Here is a 22,074-nt window from a genome sequence, read left to right on the forward strand (position 1 = left end):
AGTATCAATTTACATATTTATTGATATGAAGGAAAACTAGTACTAAACTATGGTGAAAGTAAGTAGTGGAAAATATATCTATTCCTCTATCTTTCTTACTCCATTGTATAAATTATAGAGAAATATATGCATATAAGAACAAGTCTTTAGTTAGAAAATCGTATATATTTATAAAAGGTATATATACATGTGACTTAATTAGTTTAAGAACAAATTCGTATTGGTATTCAGTTCCTGTCTTCCAAGTTTATCTGAAACAAAAATTAATACATTAGGTTTTATATCATTAAATAATTTAAAATATACATATAGTTTAAATTCAGTAGAAAAACTAATTATCACTAAAGCTCATAGCGTATATTAAAAGCATCACTATAATAACTGAATTTGAATTTTTTTTGCTCGATTATTTAACATACTGTACCTTTTTGTTATTTGTCTTCTGGTATTAAACTTTGTAATTAATATATGTGCAAACACCTATGGACAAAAAATAAGTTTTTTTTAAAATCAACATATTTATATTAAAATTGCATAAATTAAAGTTGCAATTCAGTGAGGGCAAGATGTAATCACTTTATAATAAATCATATTAGCGTATATTATTAAATCATCATCTTAACTCCTAATAAAATTATGTCCTTTTTATACAGTTACTCACCTATTTGAAAAAGTAATGATACACATCGTGCTCAAGTAAATTATAGAATCTGGTAAAAAACAGATGTTACAGACTTTTTAAATTAAAAAATATATTTTTTACAACTTAATTGTAATAATAAATTGTATCAGCAAAAAAGTAACATCAAATCTACTCAGACATATGCTTGTCAAATATCATCATAAAGAAACTATTGTAATTTGGAAATATTTATTAATAAAAAAATTATTTACCTTCCTATCTTTAAAAAAAAGGTTTCATGGTTTAATTATTATTTTCGTGAATACATCTTTCCTGTAAAGTAATAATTTGAATTAATCATAATTAAAATACATTACTAGCAAAACTTCATAATATTAAATTCATATATCAGTGAAAGAATATCACCATGTTTGCATGTAAGACAGGGATAACTTTTAAATTACTCATCATAGAAAATTTTTGTAATACTTTTATGCCTATATTGTAAAATAAACTGCTTTTAAATTACCTTTCTAATATCTTTCTTTGCTTTTTCAAAGTTTAAATTTTTTTCCTATTTCATGTTATATATCTTCTTTATCCCACAGTTATTTATATACTATACATGTTATATTATCATAGGTGTGGTACATATTCAACCATTTTCATTGTTTGCATCTGAAATAAGTAAACAGATATTTTTATATATTTCTTATTAAAGATTATGAGTAAAAATCATGTTCAATATAATAAATATTCAGGTTTATAATATCTACATTATATTTCTGCTTGACCAGGGCGGTCTATATAAATCATCATATTTCATTCAAATAAATCATAAAAAAAAATATTTAATTATATTTTACTTTATTTAAGAAAAACTTACCAAGATTATCAATGGAATTTATTACAATGTATCGCAATTCTATTTCTTGCATCTTTTCCCTAGAAAGAAAAACAAACTCAACTTACATACATACGAATTAAATAAATCGAATACATATTTTTATAAATCTCTTCAGAAAACTGAATCGCTCATATAATACTCAGACTGGGGCAGTATCATGTCATCATATGAAATACTAATTTTTAATGAAATTCGCGTTTGAAAAATTAATCTGAGATGATCTAACGTGAGAATAAAAATATGAAATTCAGAAAATTACTGAAAAATAACTAGAGAAGAATGAAGTGAAAATTGAAAATCACAGCAGACATCAAGCTAGTGCAATAAAATTAAAGATAGATATTCTATTTTTGCAATAAATACTTTGTTAAACTTGTTTTAAAGAAATGTTACTCACCAGAAAACTTGCAAACAAGCCGAAACTAAAGTTGATCAGCAAGATGACATCCAAAGCACGTTTCTGACTAATTTTAACGTTTTAAACTAACTCTAGAAGAAAAAATAAATCGAATTCCAAATGATTCATTAAATTAAATCAGGAAAATCAATCGAATACAGGTTAATATATTCAGAGTCGTATTTCTAGGTTGTAATCAAGAAATACTCATACGAACGAGACTATTTACGTATCATCACATAAAATATCAAATCAAAATTCTGAGGAAGCAATAGCAAATTAAAGAAAATATAATGGTAAATGATATGCTGAAATATCTGTTGCTTGAAAAATGTCGTATTTTTATGATATTTCGTAACGATGCACGTGATTATTGTGGATTATATAAAATATGAAATACTCTTACCTTACCACTTTCAACGAAATTTGAAATGAAGGAGCAGCGTCCCTTCGGCAGAGTTTAAATAGAAGTATGGTCTACGTTCACTTATTTTGAAGAGTGACCTATCGATATATCAACAATGCCCTCTAATGGAAATTTTTGAATTAATAGTATAATATTATCTTTAATATTAAATGATATTATTAATAATATTAATTTATACTAATTTGTCTTTATATTAATAGTTTAATATTCTCTTTTTTTAATAACCAAATTTTCGATTTATGTAATTGACTAACAATTCTCAGATTTTGTATATTTATTTAAGTCGAGGAAATCTAATAAAATACAATAGTTTTCTCAATTCTTTTACCGAAATCTACTGAATACCTTTCTGTAAAAAAATTAATAAATTTTAATTTATTCATTACTAGTAAATAATGATAATGAATTTGCAAAAAGGGATAGGGTTGCAAGAATGGAAAATGATTTGCGTTGTATATGCGTATATGTATTTAGGTACACATATATTTATCTGTAATCTTTGACGTACTTAAATAACATTTCAATAAATAAAAAGAAATTCATAATATAAAAGCATGATATCACTGTTGGTACTCAAAAATCTATTTATAATTGTGATTTCAGTAAATATAATAAACAAGACATTATTTCGTACATTTTTAAACGGTAAAAACTCTTGTAATGTGATACAAGACGTTGGCAAGAAACTAATTCGTAACAAGGAAAATTGTTGCTTTTAAAGCGTTTTTGAAATGAATGGTTTATCAGAAGACGACAGTTCTGATAGCAGTAAAGAGTTTCTGGTTGATCCACGGAAAATTAATTTGAATTCTAGTTTCTTCGCGAAAAAGAAGCCTGATTCTGCGGCGGTTGAGGATCGAATTGACACCGAAGATGAGAGCACCGATGACGAAGATCTCGAGGATGTCAGTCAAATAGATAATATCGAACTTTTCACTCAGGTCTTGAAAAACTTAGAATATTCGCAAAAATTTAAACAGAACGATGAGAACATTGAAAAGAAAGAATTACATTCAAACCATTCCATATTACAAGAAAAAGAGGAAAAAGAACAAAAAGTAAAAAAAGAGGTAAAAGGTACTACATCGTCTAATGAAATAGATGAACTTTTGCTCCAAGGTGAATGTAGTATAGGTTCACTCTCCAAAAAAGGCTCTAAAGATGCAATAATAAAGAACGAGGAAGACACTGAGCCTCCTAATGAATACACTATTCCAAAAGATGGTGTCAAGATTGTTTTACCAGGTACTTGTTTAATGATTAACAGAAAGAAGAAGGGGAAGCCAGATTTGAAAGCAATCTTGAAGAAACGATTAAGAGATGCTCAGATATTAGTAGAGAAGGTAGGATTGCTTTGTTGGTTGGCTTATGGCTTTCGTTTGAATGGCCAGATAAATCAGCCTGAAATAATGGCTGGTGTATTATCATTGATCTCTACTTCAAATTATCCAAAAGATAGAATTGATCTCATATATCTAGAAAAGTTTACAAAATGGTTTATACACATATTTACATTTGAGCCTGTTAAAAGTAATGGTAATAAACAAATAGATAAAGAAACTTTATTGAAAACATTGAAAGACAAGAAAGTTTCTAACTATAAAGAATTGATATTATTATACGTTGCTACATTAAGAGCATTGGGGTTAAATTGTAGATTGGTTATCTCTCTTTGTCCTCCTCACCGGATATATAGTAATAACCCACTTTTTAAATTAGATAAAGAGCCGGAAACCGCAAGGAAAGATAAATCTAATGTAACTAAAAAGAGAAGTTCAAAGAAAAAGGAAGAAAAAGAGGTAGCTTCTGATAAAACAGATGTGATTCAAAATAGTTCTGAGGCTCAAAAAAGTGCTAATGCAGAAGCCAAGAAGAGAGCAGCTAAAATTTTACATTCAAAATTGCAGACTAATAAGGGCAAAAACAAATCTGATACTAGTAAAGACTCTAACAGTGAAAGCAAAGCAACTAAAAAGTCAAATACTAAAAGTACTGAAAAAAAAGGTGGATCTAGATCTGCAGAACAGGAAAAGAGTATGTCTAGTTTAAGACAATTAAGATCTCGGAAAGTTAATATTAATTCTGAAGATAATAAAGCAAGAAAGTCTACAGACTTGTCTTCAAAGGTTGATGGCACAAAATCAAAATATTATGTAGAAGAAGATTCAACAGATTCTGAAGCAGAATTTCAGCCTAAACCAAAACGTTTAATGAGGAAGAGTAATGATAAAGAAGAGGCATCACAAAGTTCTAAGAATACTATAAAAAAAAAGAGAAAATTAGTATCCTCTGATAGCGAAGATCAAACAAACAAAACAAAGGAAAGGCAAGATATTTGGGCTGAAATATATTTAGAGTCAGAAGAAAGTTGGATTTGTACGAGTGTATTGGATGAAAAAATCCATTGCATACCTGAAATATATGTGAGTGATTTATGAACCAGTTCATATTATATCTACTAAAGTAATAACAATTGTACTCTGTTATAGAAAAAAGCAACAAAGCCTGTATTGTATGTAGTAGCTTGGAATTCTGAAGGTTTAATAAAAGATGTGACTAGACGCTACTGTGCACAATGGCTTACAGTCACACGTAAGCAACGAGTTGATGAAAAATGGTGGCTTGAAACCTTGTCTTATTGGAAAGAAAAAAATACTGCTATTTCTAGGGCTGAAGATGAAATGCTATTACAAAGGTATTTTATATATCTAAATATTTTTACTTATCACAATACTTCTTTATCTGACAGTTTCATTTATTCTAGGGAGTTGGAGCAACCTTTGCCTAGAACGCTTAGCGAGATCAAAGGTCATCCATTGTATGTCATTCAAAGACATTTACTCAAATTTGAAGCATTGTATCCTCCAGATTGTGTGCCTTTAGGACATACTTCTACTGGTGAAGCCATTTACTCTCGCCACTGTGTACATACTATTCGTTCAAGAGAAACTTGGCTAAAAGAAGCCAGAGTCGTGAAACCAAATCAAGAGGCTTATAAAATAGTCAAAGCTCGTCCAAAATACGATAAAGTATATATAATTATTTCAATCTCCTCATTCGTAAATATTTATTTTGTAATAAATAAATTTGTAAAATGATTTAATTACAATAGCTTTCGGGAATGAAAATTAAGGACTCACCACTGGAATTATTTGGTGAATGGCAAACTATGGAATATGAACCACCAGTAGCCAAGGACGGTATTGTTCCGCGAAATGAGTATGGAAATGTTGATTTATTTAAACAACGTATGCTTCCAAAAGGCACCGTTCATATAAATCGTAAGTTCTTAAGGAATTAATTGATACATATAATGTATCATATCTGTTCTGCAGCAAATGTATAAAGATTAATGAAAATAATAATAATGATTGATGAAAATGGAAATTAAGACTAATATATGTATCATGATGTAGTTCCAGGATTAAATCGAATCGCACGGAAGCTTAACATTGATTGTGCACCAGCCGTAGTAGGCTTTAATTTTGGAAGTATGGGTGCAGTTCCTGCACTCGAAGGTTACGTCGTTTGTTCTGAACACGAAGATATTTTACGAGAAGCTTGGGAAGCTGAACAAGTTGAGGCAATTAAACGAACTAAAGAAAAGCAAGAGAAACGAGTTTATGGAAATTGGAAGAGACTGATTCAAGGTTTGCTCATAAGAGAGCGACTAGCAAGGAGATACGAGTTTACGGAAGAAACAAAATCGGCAACTAATAAACGGGCGAAACATAGAAAACAGACGTAAAGAAGACTAAAGTATTTTAAACCGTAAAACGAAATTATAAATCATTTTGTAAAAAACCTTAATAATGTATATATCACAGGAATGATGTAACTTGTTATTTCGTTACTACTTATAATTTCAAGTAAGAATATAATCTTTTCTGAATACGAAGATATTTTACAAGAAGCTTGAAAAGCTGGACAAGTTGAGGCAATTGAACAAACTAAAGAAAAGCAAGAGAAACGAGTTTATGAAAATTGGAAGAGACTGATTCAAAGTTTGCTTATAAGAGAGCGACTACCAACGAGATACGAGTTTATGGAAGAAACAAAATCGGCAACTAATAGTAATAATAATAAACTAATAATAATGAAGCTATTACTATTATATTTATTTCAGTATTATAAACAATCGTGTAAGATAGATTTTTGTAAATGAAACTTGTACAAAATTTTAATATATGTCTTTCAAATGTATTTTTTTCAAATGATACTTTCCAAATTGTATTTTGATATAATATATGCAGCTAGTGTTTATATATTTTTTTAAAATGCTGTTAACCCCTTGGCACACAATGACGTCTGGGAGACGTCATCCATTTCATGTGCCATTGTAGACTTTGACGTCTCCGAGACGTCAAGAAATATTTCCGGCAGACGTCGAAAATCAGGCATCGATTCTGTTTTATTTAATATTGATTTAATTTAATTAAAAATGTCTACTTTCTCTACATGTTTTGAAATGTATCATACTTTATAGAATTATTAATTTATTATTTTATAATGTTACTTAATTACTGTCCATTAACATTATATATCAACCTGATTAAATATTATACAGCAATGTAAGTTTAGAAATAAAATGTTCTGTTTCTAAGCTTGCATATAACTGTTCAGTTGAGCCAGATTAAATAGTATTCTTCGGACGCATTAAATTTCATTTTATTTGTACGTCAAGGATCATTTTGCGTGTTGTTTTACTGATTGAATATACATAAATATCTAAATATTGAATGTACATAATATATCTATTTAATTTAGTGTATTAATGATAATTATGATTAGATTGCGGATTTTTATGCATGTATAAGAAATTTTCATCCATAGGAAATCTGTAAAAAATATTTGAAAGTACAAAACTGCGCAGAATGCACATAGCATGAACGTTTCCAACGAGGTTCTACTTTTATAATTATATTATCAAAAATACGAATTTGCATCAAAATCCGTTGTATAATTGTGATACTTAATTTATATAGGATATTCCTATACAATGTACATAAATGTAAATTAATATATATTTATATAAATGTTGTATTTATCGCTTTAGAACCGTTATTATTTGAATATTATCGACAGATCGATATATAACATATGGGATTTAAACTTTGTATACATATACAACAGTGTTTACTAAATAATAAAGAAATTGAGTCTTTTATAGAGAAGCTTTTATAATAATTATTTCAGATTTTTAATGTAATATGGACCCAGAATATTATTCTACTTTGTACAAATGGTAAGTTATATAAAATTTGAAAATTACTACGAAGAAATTTTAAGGTTAAATAAATGATAACTCGTATTTTATTATTTGGTTTTATGTTTCAAGGTTTGAAAAATGTGGGATAATATCAAACATAAGAACGCATCTTCGTCAAAATTTAATAAATGCATTAAAAAACAAAGATGTTGTTTTAAAAAATGATGAGCCCAAATCTGCGAAACAGTACGTTTATGATTTACTAGTAGCAGAATATTTATTTAATCACAATTACGCATACACACTATCTGTATTTGCTAGTGAAGCACCGCTGTTAATTAACTTTTCTACTAAGACAGTTCAAAAAACCGATGGCAGCAAGGAGGAGAGTAATGAAAAATTGCAAAGTGATTATATATTGCATGTTTTGGAAACATTAGGTATCAATCCGCATGATCCTAAAGGACAGTATGTTATATCGCAGTACATAGAAAATGATATGCCCTTGCTTTTATGCATATTAAGATGTATAACTATGTTTTCCTATAACATACATAATGATGTGCCCATAAGAGAAAATATATCTCTTTGTAATGAATCCACGCAAACTGAATTTTCTTGGCAAGCTCACAGTTTATATGTAGAAAAATTAGTTGCATTGAAGAGGAAAATATCCATGCACAAACAAATAGTTGACAATAAGCTGCGCAAAAGAGAAATGATGTTAAAAGAACAGGCAATGTTCATTGAGCAACAACTTGCAGCATTAAATATAAAATTGCATCAAGTTCAGGTAATACAAATTTTTATTCTATAATTAGCTCAACTAAAATAAAAGAACAAAATATAAATCTTTTTTGTAGAATGTTATGCATAATATGAGTTTGAAAGAAAAACAACTAAAAGAAAGAAGGCAAAATAATGAACGACAAGTTTTGCAAAAAGAAATGGAATTAACATCAAAGGAAAGATTGTTGTTGCAAGAAGCAGATAGGTATAATATATGATTTATAACATTAATATTCATAAAATTAACAATTTCTTTTTTGTTATTACACATTCTGATCTATGTAGATTGCAAAGGGAGCAAGATGACCATAAAAAATTAGAAGAACAATTAAAAAAAACACGTGATCAGAAAGGTGTACAAACTGAAGATCTGGTAGAATCATCTAATCATTATTTACGAAACATTGAAATACAAACAGATATTGTAAATGATATAAAACAAGAGGATAAAATTGAGGTTCTTACTAGAGAAAAGGAAGAATTAAATGCTCTTATCCAAGATCAACAATTAAGAATAGAACAGATAACACAACGGGCTCTTCAGTTATCTCAACAAGTAGAAGGAATACGTTCATTAAGGCCTATTAACGTAGAAGTTCCAACACAAACTGTTAATACAAATACAGTTATTAGCGAAAGTAGTTCAACGGAAGATATTCTCCAGGATGCGAAGATGAGACTTAAACGTCTAGAGGAAGAAAGTTTGAAAGCGGATCAGTATTACTATAATTTCATCAACAACTCTCCATGATATAATAGTTACAGTAATCTGATAGAAGTAAAATGAAAAAAAAATGAAAAAAAGATATATAAATGTAATTTGTATAATAAAATATTTATGCTGATTTTTTTATACGGAAAGAAATGTAATACTTCTTCTCGATTATTAAGGAAGAATCGGGAACAATAATGAATGAAACAGGTGCCGCATCAATGAATTTTTATTGCGGTCATCGATAAGTCCTATTATAAATTATATAAAATTCGAATCGTATGTACAAATTTAAGACTGAATAGAACATGTACCAAAGTGCTTTTGTTACCTACTTTATTTTATAAAATTGGACGTTAATATAATATACAATTTATTCGCTATCTTTTTTCTTTATTATTTGAATTCTACCTTAATTACATGCAACACCAAACGTAGTATATAAAATGTTAAGTCAAATTTTTTCCATTGTTGTACATCATCTTCGTTTGGGATCCGAACTTCTCCTAGTACTCAGAATTAAGGATCATATTTCTCTATTTTTTTTTAATAATTAAAAATGGAAATTTTCTTATGTTAAAGAACTGCGATATTTTCTCTGGCTTTTAATATGTATCGTCAAAGGATATTGTTTGTCCCGGCTTTCGCGGCCCTCCCGTTCATGAGTACGTTCCTTTGTGTAGGGTGACTTTTCCTGAAAATACATTCTCATATGAATCTTCTGAATGCCATGCTATCCTGCAATTGGCGTTTGGGTATTTGATAGTATCACCTAGTTTTTCTGGTCTTTGCTATTGTCTCCCATTTCGTCTTTTCAATGTACTCGAAGCGGACGTCTTTATCAACTAAGGGGTCAAGGAATAGTGTTAGAAAAATGATTAAAAAGTTAATTTATGGGCAGAAATGTTTAGGACAAAATGTAAGACTGATGTAACGGGATTTACGAAAAAAAGTGTGGCACGTTCTTTACGAAATGTGTTATCTTCTACGTTTCTATCAATAGGATTGTTACACGCAAGTTTCTTTCAAGTTCTTTATGTTTTTGTACGTATGGGAAAGACAAGTAATGACCTACTTATGACCATTTCAACAATACGCAAATACCTTAGAAAATCTATTCAATCGAATATAATACGAATGAAGTATTCGAAATTATTCGAATGTATCTTAATAAAGATACAATTTCTTATATCTTCGATACATGAATAGTGAAAAATTTCAATTAGAATTACTAACCTTGTTATAATGATGCTTTTCTCTATGCTCGGGGATATCGCCATTTTGATGTGTTCCTTTTGCTGAAAATCATCCTCATTATTTATATAAAGAGACTGATGTTAGAACAGATTTTATATTATTTGAAAAAATGTTTACCTTTCTCATCATCTTTTCTTCTTTTCTGTTCGGTCGTCACTGCTGATTCGTCTGTCCTATCCTGCAAGACACGAAAATATTAGAATATATTATTAATGTGTCATTTATTAAAAATTTGAGGCATACCCTTTTTCGTGCAAATTTCTTTTCCCTGCGCAATTCTTTCTGTTCATCCCTTATTTTGCCTTTACTCGAGCGCTCTTTTTTGTCAAGACTTCCCTCAGCACGTCTACCCTCCTGTTAACATTAAAAACCAAATTACACAAATATACAGGAAAAATATCATTATAAAATTTAATAATTCTCACCTTTTGTACATTATCAACTTTTCTTCTTTTGGCATCTGAAATTAAAGATTATCGATTTTGTAATTTGGAATAAATTGAAATATATATGTAATACATGTATTTTTTTGGCTAAGTACTTTCTTTTATTGTGTCAGCAGTTGACACAGGTTTATATTCTCTAAAAGATATTATAAGAAACTATGGTTATGTAATGGCAATATTTAGAACTTTTTAATGCAAACCTCTATCTGATCCATCTTGCGTGGGTCCAGAACTAGCACTACTATTTGATACACTAGAAAGATCACGGTCTAAATTATCTACACCACTGCCATAATAGTGTTCCTCCTGTAATTAAATTAATAACATGACAATGCACTTATGGCACAATATAGAATAATTTTTCAACAAATTTATGATTACTTTATAGTATTTTCGGTCTTTTTTATCTATTGTGTCCTCTTCCTTAATCTCGTCCTTTTTTAAATGTTTGTCTTTCCCTTCGGAACTTTCTTTGCTTTCTTCTTTTTTCCTAATTTTTTCCGAGCTGTCACTATATTTAATAAAAGCTTGGTAAAATTTTCTAATTATTTGCAAAGTAAAAACTGAAATATGTATCGCTCGACTTACTGATGCAATTGATTCGATGCGCTTCGTTTTTCTCGTTGATCCTTACTCTCTTTCTCTATCCTAGAATCGCCGTTTGTAATTTCTTTACTCGATATTCCATCGCCAGCTTTATCCGAATTATCACTATTTGAAGTATCTTGTGTTTTCCCAGTCTATTAGATAAATATAAAAATTGATTTCTAAGTAAGAAAAATAAAAATGAAATAAAAATAAGGCAGACCTTATCTCCTACGTGATGAAAATCTGCTTCGCGAATCATGTTTGGAGTTTTGGCTTTTAATTGGCCACTGTACGACGTTGCTAGTACGTGCAAATCTTGGCGTTGTCCACGTTCCTCCTCTCTCACTTTTTCTACTTTACGTTCAAGAATTTGAGATAATTTTGCCAGAACAGGGAAATGTGGTAATATTTTTATTAATATTATCAAAGAATTTCTTATTTGTACGTAGTCCTTAGAATCCAAACAAACTACAATCGCCTGTATAAATGATGCATATTAATCTACAGTTAAAAAAAGAATTTTATCACACAAAACCATTACCTTTGTAATTTTGTAATGCCACTTGTGACACACGTGTCTGTAATTTTCAAATCCTACCATATCATTGGCTTCAGAGAATTGATTGCTAACTCGGAATTTTGTTACAAATCCCGGATAATTGCTACATTCCTAAAATAAGGATAAACATAAAAAATCATCTGGATTTATTGAGTATATTATAAAATAATATACCTTATCGAATATGGCTTTCTCAGAGTGCCATCTCATTACTGTTTCCAGCATGGCGCATAAAAATCTTCCATAACGATTCGCTTCGTTTTCGGTACATGAGGTAACTGAATATGTTATATCACAGAAAAGCTATAAGATTAAATATTACGTGATAAATAATGCAATATGTAATACATAAAGTGAGTAAATTTCCAATAAATTATACTTACTCTGTCATAGCAAAGAAGGGTTGAAAAATTCGCAGTCTTTAAAGAATGTATAGTATGAACGAATTTGGCGCAATACATGGCATCCACGGTTGTAAATGTACATCGAGGAAACAGACACAGTTGTAGGAATTGCGTTATTGTTTCATTTTTCGCTGATTTTGCGCTTCGAGATAAAAACCATGTATCTTTTTCTTGTCTAATAAAATGGTATTAATAAAACAATATTATTACAAGGTTTTTCCACAGAGCATATAAATATTAAATTGAACAAATTTTACCTTAGATATGCAAATACTTTTTCAACGTGCTCTTCCTGTTTTCTCCTTTCATCTTGTAGTTTCTCAATTAGAGTCGTATATCTTTCTTGCTCTTTCTTCCCCTTGCTAACATTCTGAAAAAAGAAAAAGGTATATTAATTTAAAAGCGAACTATAAAAATCGCTGTTAGAATAAAAAGGTATTAACACACCACATCTTTGGAATCGGCGCTTTGTGCCGCAAGTTGCTTTAATTTGTTAATTTCTCTCTGGTAACTCTCCACAGGAACATACAAATCGTACATAGATAAGGACCAAAATGTCACCAGGAACTGTGGCGAGATATCCTCCCATACTTTCAATGGATGTAAAGGTCTGACTGACTGAGCAACAGGTGCCATAACTGCTTGTGCAGCTTCTGCGTACTTTGCTTGCTTCATAGCAGTTGACATCTTTTTGTAATTTGGATCAGCTTTACGTAGGGCATCATACTTAATCTGAGAACAACATGTAAAATTAGATCTGTTCAATAACAATTCAATATTTATTATACAAAAAGAAACTTACATTAATGGCATGTGCAAACATTGGTCTTGCAAGAAAAAATGCGACATCAGAATGTATATGATTGTCCTGGAGCATAGAATGTATGGAGGGAAGTCTTTCTACATATTCATCTACTGTCATAGTGGATCCCAAGAAGGTACCAAATTGAACTAATGTATCTTGACACTGATCATATAGTTTTCCTATGATTTTAAATACACAATTTGTCAATAAATTTTTTTTTTAAATATTAAGAGAATAAAATATTAAAAATATTACTATAATGCTTACCCACGAGTTTAAGATGAGATTTATCTGTTTCCCTATACACAACACAGTGTTTTTGCTGTGCCATTAAAAGACATAGTGCTACAGCAAGATCATGTTCAGCTAGAGCTTCTTTTAAACGTTGTGATGATTTCTTTGTATTGCGTACTTGACTGAAGTAGCCAGCCTGGAATATTTTGTATCATTGTAAAACATTTTTATAATAGATATCTATGTATAGATTAATTAAATATATTAATAAAATTACTTCATTTTTTAATAAGTCTCCACCTGCCATGGCATCTAACTGATCCGAAGTCATCTCCTCAGCGGCTTCGATACCCGCCATCTTTTGTACTATTTCCTTCAATATTAATAAATCTAGGCTGAAAATAAAAGTGAGCAATAAGATAATTATTATTTATCTTAAGTTTATTATTCTCATTGCGCAATATTACGCGGTTTTCGTAGGCATTATTATGCAAGATACTTTACGAATACTACTATCGATATTTTACGAATAAAAATGATTGCTAACGAATACTTTTAAATAACTTTAAAAATAAAAATTGGAATATGATAAATGAAAAAAATAAGAAATGAGATTATTGAGTAAGAGAATATATGTGTAATTTTAATAGCTATGAGATTTTTATATGATGTTATAATATAAATAAGCTTATATATTTAAAAATTATCAAATAATATTTCTCTTTTCCCTTCATTTTTAAATCTATAGCGATAAGACTTAAATCCTATCTCCGCGTTTTCTACAAAATACAAATCTACTAATAATACTATTTTTTAATGTATGACAGATTTATGATCTGTGTTAATTCTTTCTTTTTTTAATATATCTAATGTTGTATTTTGCAATAAACATCTCTACTGTTCCCTTGCAAACTATTATAAGGAATCCTCGTTTCATACTTTTTATTGCAGAGATTCATACATTTGCTTAGCCTTTATCACCTTTTGTTCTATACCTGTTCCATTCAAATTATATTATCCAAAGCCTTTTGTCCATTAATTAAAATTTTAACATTTCTCTCTTTTTTTTTACAAACTTTTTAATACCTAGGAAGAAAAAGTACAATTCGAAATATTTTAATATGTTTGCAACATGCTTTATCAGTATTAAAATGTCAAATGAATACCAAAGCAAGGTTTACAACAAATATTCAGTATTTACCTTGTCCTTCTAGGTTTTCATAGCATTAGTAGCAATATATTTCTCACTAATTGTATTCTTTAAATCTGAACTCATTAGCTTTTTCAGCTCTTGTTCTACTTAAATATCTTTGATCAAATATTTTTATCAAATACTATTATTCCATGTTGTTGACATCTTAAGATAATTGATATTTTTACGATGTATAGCTCTCTTTTTATCAGTAATAGAATTTTAAATTATTGTATTTAATATATTATAAATGCGAGTTTCTCTATGATCTTTATATTTGCTTGCAAATTATAATGTTCGATGCTAAGGTGTTTCATTTTCCTATCCATTTATCTTTTACTTACACAGGTTGATTCAGTATTCAGTATCAATGTTTCCCTTTCCCACAACTGTTTTTAGTCATTCTTTCAGTTTTCTTTATAGATAAAATATATATGAACATATATGCCAAAAACCAGTTATATCTTATTATACCAAAATAGCAAATTCGTATTTCGTAGAAATATTGCAATAATGGATAATGCTTTGTTAATACAGAAGTGCAGAATAAAATCCATAAAATTTATTCCACTGTTCTTCGATTACTTGTATTTTTATTGAATTTTAAGTATCTCAATATATAAAAAACGAAAATATATTACAACCAAAGATACGTTTTAAAAGAATGAAGAGAGAATCTTATATTGCCATACATTTGGAATTATCATTGGTAAAGTTCCATTGCAATGAAAAGTTTGTAAATTTTATTTACTCAGTGATACTAGATGTTTCCATTTAGGAACTATTATGGCAGAATGATAGTGTATGTATGTTCACTGCAATTAAAAAGTCTTCATAGTATATTTGTCACAATTCGATTGAATTCTTTTCATGTTTTGTGAGCAATAATAATTCTGAAATTACAAACAGTGGATCAAAATTCGTATCTAAATTTTTTTGGTTTCTGTTCGAATATCTCCGTTGCCGTATTACATGTGGTACTAAATCACACATGTTCAAAGAAACTCTCTATTTAAAAAATACACTGTTTGTCTGGATAAATCTTAGGCAAAATTGAAATACAATTGGCAATTTCTATGTATTCAAGTGTACGAACCATAAGAGCATAACATATATTTAGTAAAAGCTTTCTGTTATTAACGGAAAAAAGCTCGTAATTTATTAATGTAGTATCGTGGACGAGAGACCTAAGAGATATCGGGCAAACCATAAACAATGTCGCGAGAAAGCCTAAGTGCCGACAGGCCCATCAATGTATTATCGGTCCTTCAATCGAATAGTTACGGGGGCAAAGTCTGCGTGACCCTGGCCACGAGCGGTTACAGAACACGTGCGTAATGGGGCTTAGAGAAAAGACAAGGGGATGTTAAGGGAGAAAGACGAATTAACAGTCAGTGTTAGCTGAGAAGTCAGAGAGTGCGAATTGCGTTGTCGAGGGAGTGTGGTCCACGTGAGAGAAAGCGTTGGAACCGTGGTGACGAGAGTTGCAAATTAACTATTTAGTTGTCTTCATTATAGTACGTTATTGTATTTAGTTCACGTTAAACAACTATCGCTTCCTGTTTAACCAACATCTGTTTAATCCATTTTAAATAAACTAATTGTAATAAGATTCTACACTAGGAAAAGTCAGAAAGGGATTAAGAATATCACATTAACGATAATTATTCTTAATTAGCTTAAAAATTTCTGAACTTCTCACATTATACTCAATATACAATTAAGTAACTATTACATCATAAAAATGAATGAGAACTTGTACAAAATCTAGACAATTACAAACTAACTGAAAAGAAATTAGTTTCTTATATACAACGTACCTTTTTTGTGCTTTAAGTTGATTAGCTACATACTGCAGCAAACCAGTAAGTTCAATATTATACTTCTTAAATATGGCTCCACAAAATGAAGCAAGGGATTGGAGCCAAAGAGATATGCTGGTGCCATCATGTTTAAACCTATCTCTGTCAGCACCAGCTAAAGCTTCCACAAGACAGTAACCAAGTACATCATAAGAAATGTTAGTCAAATATTTTAGGGAATCTACAACAGGTCCTGTAACACACGAAATAGTAAAAATTATTTAAAATGAAAACCTCCAAGTTTACGAATGTTTCATAAAATTATTTACATACCTATAAGATTATCATACAATTGGATTTGTATAAGAATGTAATCGAACAATACACCTGGCGAAGAATGTGTAAGTTTGCCTATTGACCTCCCTACAGGCTTTATGGTTTCCTTACTCACTCTTTTCATAATAGACTTAATTTTCTTTTGCGCATCTGCTCGTTTTCTTAAAAGAGCAGCATGTTGCAAAGGTGTATCGTTCTTCCATCGAGCGTACAAACAGTATCGATTCTGATATGGATAGTATTTTAGGATATTCCACAATTCTTCGGCAACGCAACAGTTGCAGTCCATAAACGATAATGATGGCAGTAACGCCACATCGAGAATAGTCAACACGTCGTAATACAAATTGTTATTTTTATCAATTGGTTGCTTATTGGAATCTAATGGACACTGTTTTATGGCCGCATGACACAATCGCATGATTTTGTACATTAGAACAGGATCATGATGTAGATTGGGACCAAGGACTATGAGCATTGGTAATAATTGATCGTGGATCTCCTCGAGACTCTCGATTAATTTCGGAGCAAGAGAGCTCTTTAATTGTGGAACTCTTCTACCTTGTAATTTTGGCGATATTATACAATTCCTGGAATATAATGTAGCAGGTACAATAACAGAATTTAACTATAAAAACATACTCTAAATTTGTTTAATTGAATTCTCTGTAACGAAAGTATTAGAATGAAATTTACTTGCGATAAACAGGTTCGATAAGAGATTGAATCATTTTGCACAGCGCTAATGCAATTGGACGTTGATCGGTGAAACTGTGTTCGGGTAATCGATTGAATAAATTTTGTGCTACTTCCCAAGCTCCTGTCTCTAGAAGTGCTTCGCATAACCCGAACTTCTGATTACTTGTGTATTTATCCTTTTAAAAAATAATGACGTTAATAAGATCTTTAATAAAATATAATTATACCTGTTTAGATACCTGTGGAGTTTCTTTCTCCTCTGGTACGTCCTCTTTGTCTTTCGTAGAAATTACGCTTAACTTGCGAACATAATCTTTCGCCTGCTTCATTGCCTGTTCGTGTTCTTTGATAATAGTTTTATCATCTGGCACCAACCAAGGCAATATATCATCTAATTTAATGACACCATGTTGTAACATGAGTGCAGTGACTTTTTGTAATGAAAATGGGGTAGCATTAACGGTTGAACAATATTTAAATCCTAAAACTTCGCAGAGTACCTGTTGGTCACTCATATACGATCGAATTAAAGGGATAAAAAGCGCATCATCTTGAGGTCGATTCTCAAAAGTTTCTAATAAAATATCGAGTACCCTATTAGGGTCAAGATTAAAATATCCTAAAAAAATGATATACATATAGTTTCATCCATTTAAAATATACAATTCAGAATATATTGGAACAAAATTTTTTTACCGATAAGAGACTTAACAATTTCCAATATTGATGCTACTTCACTTTCTGGACGTTCCTGATTCAATTCCACTATAAGTTTAGAATATCCTTCGCTTTCCTCCCGAAATAAATTAAATTTCCGTTGTTTATAACTGTAAATAAATGTTTTATATAGATTTCGCTTCATTAGTTTAATTTTTATATTAAATATTTTACTTAAACAAATAGGAAAAAATACATACTACAATTTTGTCTTCACTTTAATAAATTTGATTTGGAAATTTTTGTTTTTTAAAGTTCCTACATCTTGCAATGTATCAATTTCTAAACGTTCCTTCAATATCCTATCTGTGAGAAACTATATAGAAAGCAAATGATAAATTAATTATGTCATTAGAAATATTTTAATATGTAGCCAGTAGTTCAGTCACTTTTGTTATCCTATAAAATGATACCTTTTCTGATTCTTTTACAAGATAATAAAAATTATTCCTTTCTTCATTATGTGCTTCCGCATCTATCAGTGTAAATATATCCACTATTGCAGATGGTATTGCTCCATCAATATTCTGTAAATAAATATATTTTAAATAAAAGAGAACTAAAATAGACTAATAGTTGGAAAAATGAATTGTTGTAATATTGTCATTGACCATTGATCTTACCGTTAGTTCACCTAATGTCTGAACAACATTGTCCTTTTTTATGTTCCCACGGATTCCATTCGAAATTAATTCGTACAATCCTCTTCTCCATTCTAAAATTAAAGATAACACCACATAAATATGTTAAAAACATAGAAGTATCAAATGATAATTATATATTGTAAAATGTATCTCAAAAATGCAATTCCTCATAATTCATAATTTGTAATTTACAATTACATATATCAAAATTAAAAATAATGCAAAATTAACAAAGAACTTGAGAATCGACTTTTTATTAATTTGATTGAAATACGAAATAGTTCAAAATTATATTTTATTCACATATATAAACCCTTTACTTTTTATAATATTCAATGTGTAAAACAATTTTCCACTGAGGTTTTTCATTAAGATATGTATTTGCATAAAAATCCACACCAATTATTTACATTCATAGATAAAAGAATCTAAGGAAACGTTGGCGCTTAAATACATTTCATAAATTTTGGATTTTCGGAATATATTTCTCAGATAACAAACAGGGAGAAATATTTTCTATATGAACATCGTTTATTTCATAAACAGATGGAAATGTTGATGATATGATAAGTGTAACATTAATAGATTTCAGCGCGCGTAAAATTGTCACTTTGTGTGGAAACATGGCTCAAGCTGTTAAGAGAAATTCTTGTAATCTCACCTGCAGTGTTGCCTTCCTTAAATTTGTGCTTGATTAACTTGAGGCTGCAAACAGTTGTTAATTGACAATTAACTCTTCAGAAGAGCGAGAAACAGGAGAGATAAGTTGCAACCATCAATTGCACAGAAGTATGCAATATCAATTCAATATTAATCGAACGCACTTTCGGACGTTAACCACTTACAAATCATTTTTTCCATGTTTATCCCATGCTTTCCATATATCTGTATTCCACACTTTACCAGCCATTTTAATTCCATGAAAAGCTTTTTTATAATTAAAAACAATTGTATCAACATCACAGGTTAATAGACTCCATTTTGCACCATTGCAAGCGTCCTCGAAGCTATCGTGGCGCGATCTTTCTTACGCCATATATTATATCTAGTCTGGTATCCTTATTGTTAAAATTTTCTTTCTACGTAATTAATTATTAATAAATAGATTGGTGATCTTTATGCATTTATGGTATATTTGAAGGTATAAAAATGCACACTGAAGTATATTTTTATTTATTTCTTTGTAGTTTAGACCCAGTTTCTATTAAGTACAAGGAGGTTGTTGTGTCTTTATTTCCAGTTTTTTATATTGGGTTTTTATTCCTTATACTATATTATATAGATATATTATATATATTCTACAAATGCATATAATATGTAAAAATATTCATAATATGCAATAGATGAAACAAATTTCCATTTAAATTTCTATTTCTTTATTTATACCCACAAAAATATAAAAATGCATTAAAATCCACAGTCTATTAATAAAGTATCAGTTGTAAAGAAATAAATATAGCATTAATTATATACATTTATTAGTTTATAAAGTTATTTTTGCTATTCTTCCAAACTTAATTTTAATAAAAAGTTTTTATAAATGCTTCACTTAATAAAAAGTAAAATTAATAATAGGTCACTTCATCTACTTTTCATTTATGAAAAGATTGTATCATAGAAATAAAGTATATATATATATATATATATTTAGAATTATATATATGTATACAAAGAGGAAATGTAATTATAAAATATTGATTTATTTATTGGTTAAATTTATATTTTATGTAATTCAGGAAACCATACTCTGCCCAACGGATCGAGTCGCCATAAAAATCTGAGGAACACTAAATTTTAATATCTGATTTATAATACATTATAACATAGTAAGCTACGTTTTCGAATATTAATAAAGTATTAGTTAAAGATTAATAGTATTGATTAAAGAGACATTTAGTGATAAAGTGCTAATCGAATTTCACTGAAAATGTTTTATGAACTAGTGGAACTACTAAATCAGTATATTATCCTATCTACTTTTGATTTATGAAAAATATGTTGTTTATCTTATGACAGTATATATATAGGATATAAATATAATTATAGAATATTGATTTTCTCTGAAGATTAAATTTATACTTTACGTAATACAAGAAACGAATATACGCGCTTTAAATGGCTTCATGGGAAAAATGTAGGAACAGTACTAAATACGAATAATTTTTATTTATATATCAAATACATAATATCATAAGTTACCAGCAATTTCATTTGCCTTACAAATACATTTTATAGGTTAGGTCTTATCAAAATATTACCGTTAGAAATTGGTGGGTTTAGGAACACGGAGAACTTCAGTTCTTTTACGTTCAGCCATAGAACAGAAAGGTATTGTCATTTTTACTTCAAATAAAATCAGAGAACATCTGGCTGTGTATTATTAATAGTAAATAAGTTTCGGTATAATTATATCGATTAATTACTGCACAACAACACGAGTTTAATATTATCGTCGATAATATAACATGCTTTATAATTAGAATATACGAGTGTAACGCTGTTTTGTTTACTACTCTTCCTGTATATAAAATAATTTAGACAACTGTAAAACTTAATATTTTATTATACAAATATATATTAGTGCTGTAAGAATGTATGTTTTGTATTTAGTTTCTTTTTTAATTAAGAATTATTTTATATATTCCTCTTTTTTTACTATGATAAATTTGGTTATGTCACGTTGTAAATGTAAATTTGGCAATTTTTATTTTCAGTACAGAATGGCCAAATCTAAGGAGAAGAAGAGCAAAAGTGCTATTAACGAGGTTGTCACTCGTGAATATACAGTGAATCTCCACAAACGTCTCCACGGAGTTGGATTTAAAAAACGTGCTCCACGAGCCATCAAAGAAATTCGCAAATTTGCTGAAAAACAAATGGGAACTCCAGATGTGAGGATTGATACACGACTCAACAAACAATTGTGGTCTAAGGGAATCAGGTAAATTTTATATATTTCTGAGTTTGATTTAATTTATAACTATTTATGATTGAACTGTCTGAATTTTTTGGTATTTTATATTATTCATTTGCATTTGTATATTTCTAGAAATGTACCATTTAGAGTTCGTGTACGATTGAGCAGAAGAAGAAATGATGATGAAGATTCTGCAAACAAGTTGTACACCCTTGTTACATACATACCAGTTGCTTCTTTCAAAGGTTTACAGACAGAAAATGTTGATGCAAGCCAAGATTGATTTATTTCTGATTAATAAATAAGTTTTCATCAATCTTTGACTTTATAATTATTTCAATATTCCCTTTTTTATTTCACATTCAATAGTTTTTATTATTTTTTAACATTCAACTTCTTTAATGTACTTAG

The 22,074-nt window shown here is 29.3% G+C and overlaps 4 protein-coding genes and 1 long non-coding RNA gene across 9 annotated transcripts; 3 read left to right on the plus strand and 2 right to left on the minus strand.

Moving 5' to 3' along the window:
* Nucleotides 1-145: 145 nt before the first annotated feature.
* LOC122576373 lies at nucleotides 146-2,399 on the minus strand. 2 transcript variants are annotated; one of them, XR_006319736.1, is made up of 8 exons: nucleotides 2,333-2,399; nucleotides 1,927-2,018; nucleotides 1,509-1,567; nucleotides 1,152-1,300; nucleotides 895-955; nucleotides 662-710; nucleotides 425-480; nucleotides 146-251 (listed from the first exon to the last, which is right to left on the minus strand). It is a non-coding gene; the product is annotated as an uncharacterized LOC122576373 (long non-coding RNA). The 2 variants fall into 2 exon arrangements; XR_006319737.1 differs by having other exon boundaries at nucleotides 2,338-2,355.
* A 269-nt stretch (nucleotides 2,400-2,668) lies between these two features.
* Nucleotides 2,669-6,556, plus strand: LOC122576363 (DNA repair protein complementing XP-C cells homolog). The gene is made up of 5 exons (XM_043746546.1): nucleotides 2,669-4,776; nucleotides 4,843-5,048; nucleotides 5,118-5,382; nucleotides 5,466-5,634; nucleotides 5,770-6,556. Exons 1-5 carry the CDS (start codon nucleotides 3,085-3,087, stop codon nucleotides 6,099-6,101), a joined length of 2,664 nt encoding a protein of 887 aa, XP_043602481.1. The 5' UTR covers nucleotides 2,669-3,084; the 3' UTR covers nucleotides 6,102-6,556.
* A 122-nt stretch (nucleotides 6,557-6,678) lies between these two features.
* LOC122576366 (Golgi resident protein GCP60-like) lies at nucleotides 6,679-9,446 on the plus strand. 2 transcript variants are annotated; one of them, XM_043746554.1, is made up of 5 exons: nucleotides 6,679-7,598; nucleotides 7,692-7,808; nucleotides 7,922-8,355; nucleotides 8,426-8,556; nucleotides 8,637-9,446. In XM_043746554.1, exons 2-5 carry the CDS (start codon nucleotides 7,784-7,786, stop codon nucleotides 9,100-9,102), a joined length of 1,056 nt encoding a protein of 351 aa, XP_043602489.1. In that variant the 5' UTR covers nucleotides 6,679-7,598; nucleotides 7,692-7,783; the 3' UTR covers nucleotides 9,103-9,446. The 2 variants fall into 2 exon arrangements, with proteins under 2 accessions (XP_043602489.1, XP_043602488.1); XM_043746553.1 differs by having other exon boundaries at nucleotides 7,692-8,355.
* LOC122576360 (THO complex subunit 2) lies at nucleotides 9,436-19,769 on the minus strand. Of its 3 annotated transcripts, XM_043746542.1 has the most exons (28): nucleotides 19,592-19,768; nucleotides 19,408-19,451; nucleotides 18,726-18,817; nucleotides 18,516-18,629; nucleotides 18,303-18,418; nucleotides 18,082-18,212; nucleotides 17,625-18,004; nucleotides 17,383-17,561; nucleotides 16,684-17,276; nucleotides 16,369-16,603; nucleotides 13,634-13,751; nucleotides 13,390-13,552; nucleotides 13,120-13,301; nucleotides 12,765-13,049; nucleotides 12,575-12,687; nucleotides 12,297-12,492; nucleotides 12,088-12,216; nucleotides 11,896-12,024; nucleotides 11,575-11,832; nucleotides 11,355-11,506; nucleotides 11,148-11,277; nucleotides 10,967-11,072; nucleotides 10,746-10,780; nucleotides 10,564-10,674; nucleotides 10,438-10,498; nucleotides 10,300-10,361; nucleotides 9,693-9,757; nucleotides 9,436-9,572 (listed from the first exon to the last, which is right to left on the minus strand). In XM_043746542.1, exons 1-28 carry the CDS (start codon nucleotides 19,654-19,656, stop codon nucleotides 9,542-9,544), a joined length of 4,275 nt encoding a protein of 1,424 aa, XP_043602477.1. In that variant the 5' UTR covers nucleotides 19,657-19,768; the 3' UTR covers nucleotides 9,436-9,541. The 3 variants fall into 3 exon arrangements, with proteins under 3 accessions (XP_043602477.1, XP_043602476.1, XP_043602475.1); XM_043746541.1 differs by lacking the exon at nucleotides 9,436-9,572 and having other exon boundaries at nucleotides 9,579-9,757; nucleotides 12,768-13,049; nucleotides 19,592-19,769; XM_043746540.1 differs by lacking the exon at nucleotides 9,436-9,572 and having other exon boundaries at nucleotides 9,579-9,757; nucleotides 19,592-19,769.
* A 1,204-nt stretch (nucleotides 19,770-20,973) lies between these two features.
* On the plus strand, nucleotides 20,974-21,979 carry LOC122576372 (60S ribosomal protein L31). Its single transcript, XM_043746565.1, has 3 exons — nucleotides 20,974-21,074; nucleotides 21,461-21,687; nucleotides 21,796-21,979. The coding sequence occupies exons 2-3, from the start codon at nucleotides 21,467-21,469 to the stop codon at nucleotides 21,944-21,946; spliced, it is 372 nt and encodes a 123-aa protein (XP_043602500.1). The 5' UTR covers nucleotides 20,974-21,074; nucleotides 21,461-21,466; the 3' UTR covers nucleotides 21,947-21,979.
* Nucleotides 21,980-22,074: the final 95 nt, after the last annotated feature.

Source organism: Bombus pyrosoma, linkage group LG16 (genome assembly GCF_014825855.1).
Source record: "Bombus pyrosoma isolate SC7728 linkage group LG16, ASM1482585v1, whole genome shotgun sequence".
In the NCBI taxonomy this organism is placed as follows: Eukaryota; Metazoa; Arthropoda; class Insecta; order Hymenoptera; family Apidae; genus Bombus; species Bombus pyrosoma.

Bases quoted from the DNA above. Each gene is read 5' to 3' on its own strand.
- LOC122576363 (XM_043746546.1), top strand. From the start codon at position 3,085: ATGAATGGTTTATCAGAAGACGACAGTTCTGATAGCAGTAAAGAGTTT. The intron at 5,049-5,117 runs GTATTTTATATA...CATTTATTCTAG, and splicing joins GATGAAATGCTATTACAAAG to GGAGTTGGAGCAACCTTTGC. The intron at 5,383-5,465 runs GTATATATAATT...TAATTACAATAG, and splicing joins CTCGTCCAAAATACGATAAA to CTTTCGGGAATGAAAATTAA.
- LOC122576372 (XM_043746565.1), top strand. From the start codon at position 21,467: ATGGCCAAATCTAAGGAGAAGAAGAGCAAAAGTGCTATTAACGAGGTT. The intron at 21,688-21,795 runs GTAAATTTTATA...GTATATTTCTAG, and splicing joins TTGTGGTCTAAGGGAATCAG to AAATGTACCATTTAGAGTTC.
- LOC122576360 (XM_043746540.1), bottom strand. From the start codon at position 19,656: ATGGCTGGTAAAGTGTGGAATACAGATATATGGAAAGCATGGGATAAA. The intron at 18,419-18,515 runs GTATCATTTTAT...CTTTCTATATAG, and splicing joins TTGTAAAAGAATCAGAAAAG to TTTCTCACAGATAGGATATT. The intron at 16,604-16,683 runs GTATGTAAATAA...CGTGTGTTACAG, and splicing joins ATTGTATGATAATCTTATAG to GACCTGTTGTAGATTCCCTA.
- LOC122576366 (XM_043746553.1), top strand. From the start codon at position 7,564: ATGGACCCAGAATATTATTCTACTTTGTACAAATG. The intron at 8,356-8,425 runs GTAATACAAATT...TCTTTTTTGTAG, and splicing joins TAAAATTGCATCAAGTTCAG to AATGTTATGCATAATATGAG. The intron at 8,557-8,636 runs GTATAATATATG...TGATCTATGTAG, and splicing joins TTGTTGCAAGAAGCAGATAG to ATTGCAAAGGGAGCAAGATG.